At 35.3% G+C, this 12,294-nt stretch overlaps 1 protein-coding gene across 4 annotated transcripts in view; it reads left to right on the top strand.

Moving 5' to 3' along the window:
• The first annotated feature begins 693 nt into the window (after positions 1 to 693).
• Positions 694 to 12,294, top strand: part of LOC131159765 (pectin acetylesterase 5-like) — a 29,594-nt gene continuing 17,993 nt past the window's right edge. For 3 of the 4 annotated variants that reach the window (XR_009137863.1, XM_058114923.1, XM_058114922.1), the window contains exons 1-2: positions 738 to 1,047; positions 1,219 to 1,301. Coding sequence is in view for 3 of the 4 variants with exons in the window: in XM_058114923.1 (XP_057970906.1) it covers positions 831 to 1,047; positions 1,219 to 1,301 (300 nt within the window). In the remaining variant the exon portion in view is untranslated. Of the gene's footprint in view, positions 1,098 to 1,218; positions 1,302 to 12,294 lie in introns of all 4 variants that reach the window. The other variant, XM_058114924.1, reaches the window with a different exon arrangement.

The following is a 12,294-nucleotide window of genomic DNA, read 5'->3' as shown; positions in this document are numbered from 1 at the left end:
TGTTCTTCGTTAGTTAGTTCAAAACTAAAACAAAAAGTTAAGGACTCAAAGGAGGTTCTTGATGTATACCTATAGTGATTAGAAATTATCTTGTTTCTTTATCTATAGTCTTTACATTAGTCATTACTTTCGTAGATATTATTAATGACATCAGTATATCTCCTATATGCAACTTTTTTTTTTCCTTTAACCCACTATAAAACTTCACTTGGTAAAAGTTTAAAAATGTATTATTTATAAAGTTGCATTTGAAAGTATAGATTTTGGGATTAGAGTTTAAATTTGTGTAAATTTAAACAAAATTTAATATAATTTTAAAATATATATTAATTTAATATAAATTTAAATGTAAGATCTCTCAAAATATAAGATAAATGAATTTTAAAAATTCAAATTTAATATTGCATAAAATAATGGTAGTGATTCTATTATAATAATGAAGTTAAATTAAATTTAACAAATCTAAATGAGTAAGTAGGTAAATTTATTATGCCACTACAATAACTAAAATCAAATTTGATAAATTCAATTTTAAACATGTAAAAAGTATTGAAAGTATATCTTGATTATTACTTTTAAAATTATTACAATTGATAACTTTGAATTAAAAAAAAATATCTTGACAAAAAACTCAAAAAACTTTATGATACAGAAAAGGGCTTAAAAATTTTGTCTAGCTCGTAATATTTAATTATTATTATTATTTTTTAAATTGTTAAACTTGTTTCATACTTTCATTTTCGTTTACTTGCTTCATCCACTGGATCTAACACCTATCTTCAACAGGAATTTAGCCGAGTGATGCTTTGCGGTTTGCACATCCGTCGTCAATGGCGAACCTCAGGCTCCGCGGCTTTGTCTGGTGGAGAAAATGGGCGAAGAAGGACTTGGCAACCGCGGCCGTTGCAGTCACCATCTTCATCTTTGTTTTCATCCTCATCTCCTGTTCATCGAGAAATGGGACCAGCGTCTCCCAGCCCTTCGATCGCCCTACCACTGATCTCGTCGACTTGACGTTGTCGCACGTCGCTAAGGACAGAGGCGCTTGTAATTATTCCCTCTTTACAAACCAGATCAATTGACTTTGAATCTTGGAAGTAATTTTCTTGCATTCGGGGTTTGAAATTAAGGCGATTTTCGCTTTCAAAAGCAGGAAAAAAAAAACCTTCCAGACTGCTAAACGACTGATGCCTTAAAATGTGTTTGTTTCTGTGGCAGTGTGTTTGGATGGGAGTTTGCCAGGGTACCATTTTCAGAAGGGTTTTGGATCCGGGGTTAGCAACTGGCTTCTTCACATAGAGGTTCGAGCAGTTTCTGACTTTTCTTTTTGACCTTTTAGTGTAACTTGTTTGTGTGCCTGGTGGGATTTGGGGAGTGTATTGGATGATTGGGCATAAATGTGTTTAAGTGCTGTTTCTGAGCTATTGCGTTGCGTGGCAGTTTATTTAAAATTGAATTTTGTGCATTATGTTTTTTCTTGTTGTTAATGTCTGTATTCGGTTTGTAAATTAAACTCCTTTGCTAGGAAGGACCGTTATTGACACGGCAATGTGATAATTTAAAAAAAAAATGAGGATACAACATGGCAGGGATAGGTCAACTATATATTTTTGATAATAAAAAAAGTATATTAGATAGGGAAAGGGAAAATAAAAATATATGTTTTGGCATGTTTTTCCTTTTATATGACAAATATTGTGGTAGTTTTTATTTAAACTGAAATATAAGCACCATTCATGCAAAATTATCAATTACACATTTTTCAAATACACTTACCATGTGTTTGGGAGCTTGGATTTCAAGCTTTGGGAATTGGATTTGTGTGAATTTGAATAAAATACAGGATAAAATTGTATTGATTTTTATTTAAATTTGCACAAATCCAAATCCAAGCCTTGAAATCCATGCTCGCAAACACTAGATTATCAAATCATCAACTACATTCATATTATGGAATACTGGTCCAACAAAAATAAAACAACTCAAAGGCATGGCTGATGCTGGGCCATGGGCATAACTCATCAAAAAATTTATTTAAAAAAATGATTAACAAAAAGTAGCAAATTGGCCATGGCTTTAGAGAAAGAGGGAATTCTGGGGATTGGGAGTTCCTACAGTGCTCTTTAAGGCTGGCATAGTGTTGCTAGGACTCTAAAGTCCAACCACTGAAATGTCAAAGAATCTCTTGACTCTTGGTCTCTTAACTTCTCAATTTTTTTGGGGGTTTTCTTAACATAATTAAAGTCGGCAAAAAAATGTAGTGTTGGACTAAATTTCTGACATGTGTTTGATACGTGTCAGGGAGTGTTAGGCATATGTCGGTATTCCGCACATGTTCCCACCAATACCTCATTCTTTCAGAAGTGTTGGCATTTCGTAGCCCCTTTGTTTATGGTGAAAATTAATTTCCACTCAACAATTTTCAATGAGAATTAAGGTCTCAAATGATATGTAAATGAGTTAAATTCACTTTGCCCATTGTGTCACTGGTCAAGTTTGTTTAGGGCATTGCCACTTGTGTATAGTGGATGGTAACCATTATGTAAATAGTAGTATAGGGTTTATTCATTTGAGTGCATTTATGCCATAGTGTAAAATGGGAGCATGACTCGGTTAGTTTGATGTTTTCTGGTGTAGAGTTAGAAAAGCATATAAAGCTCTTTAGGTGAAGGTGAGTGTTCATCAATCATTGTATTTACTCACTAGCATTTGTAAACATGGTTAACCTGCTTGCCTCCCTCGCTAAACACATTGCTTTTTAGGTGTTGTTAATGAATCACATTGCTTCTGTGTTTATCACGTGATTGTCATATGCTTATATGAATTGCTTATTGTTTCCGCTTACTTTGCATTCGATTGTTGTGCATGTGTTCTTGTGGTAAATCATAGTATACTTTGGTTGTCTAGTTAAGCAAGTTAGTGCCATATGGTCCTTCACAAGGTGTGAAGTGTTCGACTTGTCACAATTGGTATTAGTGCTTGATTAATCGCTTCGTGAATTGGTTGCATTCATATTGTGGGATTTTGTGAAGCATCGTTAAAAGATCATGCCAACCAATACTGAGAGAATTGAAGCACTAGAGGTGTAGGTTGAGCCAATCAACGATGTGGTTATGGAGATGACTAGACTTGCTGAACGCGTTGATGTATTAGAGGGACGACAAAAACATTTACAAGGATTTGTTATGGAAATGTCAGAGGACTTCTACGCTACAATAGAAGCTTTATAATTTCCAATTGGGGGATTTGAATGCCGAGACGAACCATCAAGCTATGGGAAATTCCAACTCTATGGGGATAGAATATGGAAGAACAAAGGTGCCAAAAACCAAAACATATGGAGGTGCCCATGATGCTAAGGAGTTGGAGAACTTATTATTTGACATGGAACAATATTTTTGCACAGGGAGGAATGACTTAGATGAGACAAAAGTATTCGTGGCTACTACGTGGCGATGCTAAATTGTGGTGGCATACCAAGTACAATGAAACACAGAATGGACATTGTGTAATTGATTGTTGGGCAGATTTGAAAAGAGAGTGCAAGGCCTAATTTTTTTTTTTTTGAGAATGTTTAGTACAATGCTTGCTGAAAATTGTGAGACCTTAAGCATACTGGTACAATCAGGGAGTATGTGAAATAATTATTTGCTTTAATGTTGGATATTAGGGACATGTTAAGAGAAAGACAAGCTGTTCTATATTTTTGAGGGGTTGAACTATGGAAAGGGAAGAGCCTCGTCGCAAAGAATTCAAGACTTGCCTATTACATAGGTTGCTGTAGAACACTTGACTAACTACGTTGGAGAGAGTTTCACAATGTCCCAAGAGAGTGGCATAGGCGGAAACAACAGGAACTTTTTTAAGAAGGGCAAACACAAAAGTGAGGGAGGCGACACCAAGGCGTCAACTTCAAAGGAAGTTTCGTTGTCTCAATCTTTCAATACATCTAGTGGTAAGGGTAAGTTGGCATGCTTCTTATGTCGAGGCCCTCATAGAGTTGTTGATTGCCCTTACAAGTCATCACTCAATTCCTTTCATGCTTCCATTGCAGAGGGAGTACAAGGAGATGATGAGGATGGGGAGGAAACCTTGAGAATGTGGCTATTCAATGTTTTGGAGAGGCAGGCAAAAAAGCCAAAAGTTACCCAAACAAAGGGGTTAAAGCAATGTTACCTAGATCATGGAATTTTCTGATTCGTGGAATGGGAACAAGACTACGATGTGGCAGATGTTTTAAAATGTGGAATGTTGGGGGTATACTAAAATAGATATATTGGTGAAAGAAGTGTAATGGCACTTGTGTATTTTGGAGAGAATGTTGAGGTATTCCTAAATCTAGAAGAGATTTTTTGCTCTGAAATAAATTAATTATGACACATAATAGAATTACAATGTGATGATTCCAACTTTTAACGAATAAAAAAATGTTTTGTGAAAAGCATTGATTTAAAACTTCGGTTCATTAGATTTAGCGTTTTGGAACAAAAATGTACCATGTTTTGAAACATTTGTACCAATACATGGTTCATTAGGGTGTTAGCGTTTTCTGGTAACTATGGGTTAATGTTTGTGGATTTGTATAGGCTTGGCAAAACGGTTGGGGCAGATATGTGGATTAGGCGGATTATCAGGTGAGGATATTATAATCCATATTCGACTTAATTAAGTGGCGAATTTATAACGGTTTAGATCAGATAATCTATGGAGGATGATGGATAATACGTCATTCACTCATTCCCATACCCAATATATATATATATATATCATCCAATGAACAATTTATTTTATAATATAAAAACAGAAGTTATTTTTAAAATTATAATTTGGTTATTGTTAAACATTTAATAACCAATCACAAAATTATATATATATGTATATATATATATATTTTATATTTCAAATAATTAATTTAGAGACTTTTATTTTGATCACAAGAAAATTGAGTATTTGGGCATGGGGTAGACCTAGAGGCGTATATAGTAGTGCAAGAGTTGAGAGTACGGGATTAGGCCTTGGCCAATAAAGCTTATGTTAGTTGGGTTGATGCCTCATAAGCATGGACATATAGGATTATCAATGAATTTAGACATTTGTTGTTAACGGATAGGCGGATATCTACAGGATAAAACCCTAAATACGCTAACTGGCTCATTTAGAGGTGGATAAAAAAAAGTTTAAACGATATTCGACTCATTTAATGTGTGGATCGGTTACGAGTCAGTTTAAGTGGGTTGGATTCATTTTAGGTTAATAGATATGTGGATCAATGTGAAGATTACCCATGCTATGGTGGATGACGGGGTTACTAATAACTTTGTATCACAAGCAAAAATATAGAGACTCAATTTGAACTTAGAGAAGGACTCAAAATGCATGAAAGTGGTTAACTATGCAGCTTAACCAACTTTGGGAGTAGCCAAGCTAGTGAATGTGAAGCTTGGAGAGTAGGCGGGTTATGTGAATTTCATAGCCTTGTCGATGGATGATTTCCAAGAGATACTTGGGATGAAATTCTTAAAAGAGACTAAGGCGGTACCAATGCCATTTTCTAGTTCCATTTGTCTGAAAGGAGACCACCCTTACATTGTGCAAGGTGTTGCAAATAAAGGGGATGATGAGAAGTTCTCTTAGCCATGCAACTCAAGAAGGGATTAAAGAGGGATGAACAGACATATCTCGCCACATTGGTCGTGAACAAAGAGGTAGGCCAAGAGTGGGTGCTTATTGCCATCAAAGTTGTATTGGATGAATACAAAATTTTGATGTTGGACAAGTTACTGCACAACTTGTTGGTGTGGAGCATGAGATCGAGTCGCTACTAGGGGTGAAGCCTTTTGCTGAAGGGTCATTATTAGATGACGTCTTTAGAATTAGCAAAGTTGAAGAAGCAACTTGACGAGTTATTGGAAGAGGGCTATATATGTCCTTCCAAAGCACAGTTCGAAGCACCATTTTGTTTAAAAGATAACATGATGGGAGTATGCTAATGTGTGTGGATTGCTGCACACACGATAAGGTGGTTGTGCGCAACAAGTATCTTAGTCTATTGATTGCTGATTTGTTTGATCAGTTAAGTCATGTCACGTACTTCACCAAACTTGACTTGTGGTCAGGCTACTATTAGGTGAGGATTGTAGATGGTTGTGAGCCACTTGACATGGTATAAGGCGTATGAATTATTGGTGATGCCCTTTGGGTTGATGAATGCGCTAGTGACATTTTGCACACTAATGAACATGGTATTTCATGAGTACCTCAACAAGTTTGTGTGGTAATCCTGGATGACATAGTTGTCTGCAATTCTACTCTGAAGGAACATGAAGAGTATCTAGTGAAGGTGTTCGACTGGATGAAGGAGAACAACCTTTATATGAAAAGAGAGAAGTGCTCTTTTGCTCTGAGGAGTACCAAATCCCTTGGTTATGTGATCGAGCAAGGTCGTATCTAGATGGATATGGAAAAGATGATAGCTATCGAAGACTGGAAGATCCCAATGATAGTGAAAGAGTTGCGTACCTTTCTTGGACTCGCCAGCTATTATTGCAATTTTATGGAGGGGTGCTCGAGGAGAATTGCCCTGTTGACAAAATTGCTAAAGAAATATAATAGGTGGAACTGGATAGAGAAGTGTCAGGGAGCCTTCGACAATTTGAAGGAAGCTATGATGCGAGATATAATATTTGCTCTTCTAGACATCATGAAACCCTTTAAGATATAGATAGATGCATCAAATTATGCACTTGGTGGAGTCTTGTTACAGGATGGGCATCTTGTTGCGTAGGAGAAGGAATCCATTCTCCCCTTTTGGGTTTCTCCTAATAGCTAATGTATTGAGTCGAATGGTGGATAGGGTTGTGGAAGGGGGTTGGTGAAAGGTTTGGAAGTGGGGAGAGAGGGAGTGGTGGTTTTTCATCTATAGTTTGTGGATGATACTATTTTCTTTCTACATGATCATAGCCCCTTTATATGATGTATTTTGGGTGTTGTCCATGCTTTTGAGAGGGTGTCAGGGTTTAAAATAAATATAGGGAAAAGTGGTTTAGCAAATATTTGTGTGCCCCTTAAGTGTGTTAGAGAGTAGGTTTCTAAGGTGGGGTGTGGCATTTTAGAGTGACCTTTGGCTTACTTAGGGGTCCTTTTGGGTGGTAATTCTAGATCCGAGGAGTTTTGGAATCAGATAGTGGAAAGAGTGGCTCAAAGGTTGGATGGTTGGAAGGGGCACTATTTTCCCTTAGGGATAGAATCATAGTATCAATGACAACGACAACAAGCCTGAAGTCACACCAGGTGGCGTCAACTACATGAATCCTTTCCCACCAATACACCTGATTGAGAGCATTTTCCTCTATTAGATTAAAAGCTATTAAATCCTTCCTCACTGCCTCATTCCAAGCTATTTTAGGTCTGTCCCTACTCCTTTTCATGCCAAAAACAATAACTAACTCCACCGCATAGGTGTGCTACTAGGCTTGCGTTTCAAATGCTTTTTAAGTTGCTCCTCTCTTATCTTATCTTATCCTCGACCTGTGCTATGCCTAGATTATTGCGTGTATGCTCATTTCTTAATTTATCTTCTAATGTTATGCTACTTATCCACCTTAACATTTGCATTTTGGCAACTTTTACTTTTTGTAAATATTTCTTAGCTGCCCAACATTCTGAACCATAAAGCATAGCTGGCCTTATAGCCATTTTATAGAACTTTACTTTCATTTTTAAGGGTATTCTACAGTCACACAACACACTTGACACAACAGTCCATTTTACCCAACTTGCTTTATTTTCATGTATTACATCCTCTTTAATTTCCCCTTCCGCTTATATAATAGATCCAAGATATTGAAATTTACAAGTGTTATTAATTTCTTGATTATCAAGTTTAATCTTCTCCCTCCTATTTCTCATATTACTGAAATTACATTTCATATATTCCGTCTTATTCCTAGTTATCCTAAAACCTTTAGCTTCCAAGGCGATTCTCCAAAGTTCTAACTCAAATTCCACTCCACTTCTACTTCCATCAATGAAGACAATATCATCTGCAAACAATATACACCAAGGGATCTTGTTTTGGATATTCTTAGTGAGTTCATCAATCACTAAAGTAAAAAGATAAGGACTCAAAGTACAACCTTGATGTACCTATTGTGATTGGAAAATCTCTAGATTCCCCTCCTACAGTCCTAATGCTAGCCGTTACTCTATCATTCATATCCTTAATGACCTTAATATACCTCCTGCATACCTCCTTCAATGACTCTAATTTTGAGAATAATCTCCTATTTTTAGACTTTCCTTATCTGTCACTTCCATGTTTAATTTTTCATTTTGGTTTTCATTAAACAGCTTATCAAAGTATTTCCGCCACCTCTCTTTTATGTCTTCTTCTCTAATTAAGACATTATCATTCTCATCCTTTGTACATTTTACATTACCTAAATCTTTGCACTTTCTTTCTCTAGCTTTAGCAAGTTTATGAATGTCTCTTTCTCTTTCTTTTGTATTAGTCTATTATTTAAAGTATCATAAGCTCTATGTGCAGCTTCACTAAGAGTCCTTTTTGCATATTTTCTTTCCTCTTTATACTTTTCTAGGTTTTCTATATTTCTAACTATGCTATATTTTATACTAGGATTTTTTGGACTTCTTGATCCTACCATTAACTTTCTTGACTACTTGAGTATCTTCCTTTGGATTCACCTAAAATCTCTTTTTCTATCTTTATGATAGAGTTAGTCATCTTATTCTAAACATTGTTTGGATCTACCTTACCCCCTATTGTCCAATCACACTTCTTGATCATTTTATCTTAATTTTACTATATTTTCTCCATTCAAGCTCCACTACCTTGTCCTCGTGTTAATTTACTTATTCTTTTCTTTTCCATTTTTTAGTATGTGTATGTAATAATATTAGGACTCTATGCTGTGTAGCCAAACTTTCGCCTGGAAATCTATTTGACTCTCCCTTACAAGATAGACAATCTCGCTTCCTAGTTATGAAGAAATCTATTTGACTTTTTTTTTTTCCACTTTTGAAAGTCATTAAGTGTTTTTCTCTTTTCATAAAGCAAGTATTCAATATAACTAAATCGTAAGACATGGCAAAATCTAAAATTTATTACCGACATCATTTTTATCTCATATCGATGTCCTCCATGCATCCTCTCATAACCTATATTATCATTTCCAATGTGTTCATTCAAATATGCTTTTGTGAATGTTTTTTCAAATGTTGGTACAACAACAACAACAAAATCAAGCCTTAAGTCCCACTAGGTGGGTTGGCTATATGAATCTTTTTTTGCCAATTTATGCGATCATGGACCATTTGTTTTGACAGATTCAGGTCTATTAAATCCTTACTCACTATCTCATTCTAAGTTTTTTAAACTCACTCTTCCTCACTAGCGCATTATGTGGCCTAGGTTGCAAGTGTCCAGATCATCTAAGTCGTCCCTCCCTTATTTTATCTTCTGTAGGTGTTACACCTAACTTACCGCGAATATGTTCATTTCTTAATTTATCTTTCAGTGTTATACCATTCATCCATCTGAGCATTCTCATCTGCGGTAACTTTTACTTTTTGGTTATTCTGTTTCTTTGTCGCCCAATAAAACTTTCCTTTTAATTTAAGGGTGTTCTACAACCACAAAGTACACTTGAAGCACTTATCCATTTTACCGAACCTGCTTTAACTCTATGCATTATGTCATCTTTAATTTCTCCTTCAACTTGTATAATTGATCCAAGGTATCGAAATCTACAAGTGTTATTTATTTCTTCATCATCATGTTTAACTTTGTCTATAGTATTCCTCCTACCACATTACTGAAATTACATTTCATATATTTTGTCTTATTTCTACTTATCCTAAAATCTCTAGATTCCGAAGCTTCTCTCCATAATTCTAACTCAGCCTCTATTCCGACTCTAGTTTCATCAATCAATACAATATCATCTGCAAACAACATACACAATGGAACCTCATTTTGAATACGCTTAGTCAGTTGATCCATCACTAAAGCAAAAAGATAAGGGCTCAAAATAGATCCTTGATGTACACCTATGGTGATTGGAAATTATCTAGTTTCTCCATCTATAGTCCTTACACTAGTCATTACTCCATTGTACATATCCTTAATGACATCAATATACCTACTACATACACCATTTTTTTCCTAAAACCCACCATAGAACTTCCTTAGGTATCCTATCATATGCTTTTTTTAGGTCAATAAATACCATATGTAAGTCCCTCTTCTTTTTCCTAAACTTTTCCATTAATCTTCTTAAAAGATATATAGCTTCTGTGGTAGAACTCCTAGGCATAAAACAAAATTGATTTTTTGAGACCTTTGTTTTTAGCCTTAATCTTTGTTCAACTACCCTTTCCCATAGTTTCATTGTATGACTTATAAGTTTAATTCCACAATAGTTATTACAATTTTGAATATTTCCTTTATTTTTGTATATAGGTATTAAAGTGTTTTTCCTCTCTTCATCGAGCATTTTCTCCTTTATTTTTGTTGGTATCCCTTGTAAAATACTGCCCATATCTTCTCAAAATTGTCTTTTAAGATTTTTTGCTAAGCCTATTTGGGGAACATTTACTATCGCCATGTCTAAAGCTATCTTTATTTTAATGATCCTATTCCTTATTCTTGTAACATCTCTACATTATCTTTTAGGTCTTTGTCTACAATAATTCCCACCCCATTTTTATGTTTCTCTTTCCCTGTGTACTAAAGTTTAAATCTTGAATTTTCAAAATTTCTAGCTTTCTCCCCTACTTATTTTGTCTCTTGAAGGCAAATTAAGTTAATTTTCCTTCTAAACATTGTTTCCACTTTTTCCATGCTTTTGCCCGTAAGTGTTCCTATATTCCAAGTTGTTAATCTTAATTTCTTATGTGGACTTCTTAGCCCTTCCCTTTATATATTGACCAGGTCTATCCTCTTGACCCGGGTGGATTTGGTGAGGATTCATGATAAATAGATCAGATAATTTTTATGCTGGTTGTTAACTACCTAACGCAACCCTACTCCTTTATCCGGGCTTGGGATCGACTGTGTGTACAAAGATAATTTGTGTTACATAGGTAAAGTGCAAGTTTGAGTTTTTTATTTTTTGGGATGCAACTTATTTCACATATACAATAAAGCAAGAACTAAAAACCCACACCCCTACCTTGAGCAATCTAAACATAGAGAAAATTTATTTACACTAAAAAAGCGCTTTTGAATTTTTTTTTCATAAATCAAGATTTGCACAAAGAAAACACAAAAAAGCATACGCTAAGCCTACAAATTGAAAACACAATGACTAAATGCATATGTTAAGTGGTCTCCAAAACAAAACACAAAATCTACTCCACTAACCAACAATTGAGAGGAGAGGAATAAAAAATCAAGAGAGGAGAAGATCTCATTGGCGGCTAAAAATGGCAAGGTTGAATTCTAGGCAAAAGTTTGGTGTCCCAATAAAAAAAGCAATGACAACTGACTAAAAATATGCAGTAAGTGCCTTTCGGAAATTTAACACTCATAACAAAACCAATTGAAGAATATGAAAAGCAATGAGTGATTACAAGAATTCTAAACCAAAATCAAGATTGGCGAAAAAGTTAAGTAATCAACAATGTCGAGGTAACCCCTCTCACACGACTCATGCCACTTTCATCAACTTATATTATTTGTCAATTTTTTAAAAATCTCAGCGGGGATTGCAAATAAGGTTGAGAAGATAATGAGAGATTTCTTATGACCTAGAGTTCGGGGTTTTCGGGATCACTTAGTAAGGTGGGATGAGGTATGTGGGTCTAAAATGGAGGGATGGCTGGGTATTGGTAATTTGGTGTCTAAAAACATTGCTCTTCTAGCTAAATGGTTATGGAGTTTTCCCTTAGAAGATCATTCCCTTTGGCTTAAAGTGATTAGAAGTAAGCATGGGTTGAGTGTCAATGGGTAGGATACTAGTGTTAGCTTGCAATTTTTTTCAGAGAGGCTATGGAGATCTATTTCTTAGATTTATCCCTTAGTCAATCCTCACTTTAATTTTGTGGTGGGAAGTGGTTTTTGGAAAGATCCGTGGTTGGGAAATGATGTTCGCTCCGCATCATTCTCTTCTCTCTTTTGATTGAGCTCAGGGCAGGATGGTATGATTTCTTTCTTTGTGGTTGATTCAGTCATCCCTTTAGTTTCTTTGAACTTTCATTTTAGAAGATCTCTAAATGATAGAGATTTGATGGAACTTTCCTACTTGTCGTTATTAAACAATTGTCATCTTTCTT

The sequence above is a fragment of the Malania oleifera genome, chromosome 7 (assembly GCF_029873635.1).
Source record: "Malania oleifera isolate guangnan ecotype guangnan chromosome 7, ASM2987363v1, whole genome shotgun sequence".
In the NCBI taxonomy this organism is placed as follows: domain Eukaryota; kingdom Viridiplantae; phylum Streptophyta; class Magnoliopsida; order Santalales; family Ximeniaceae; genus Malania; species Malania oleifera.
This window is presented reverse-complemented; position numbering and strand designations above follow the sequence as displayed.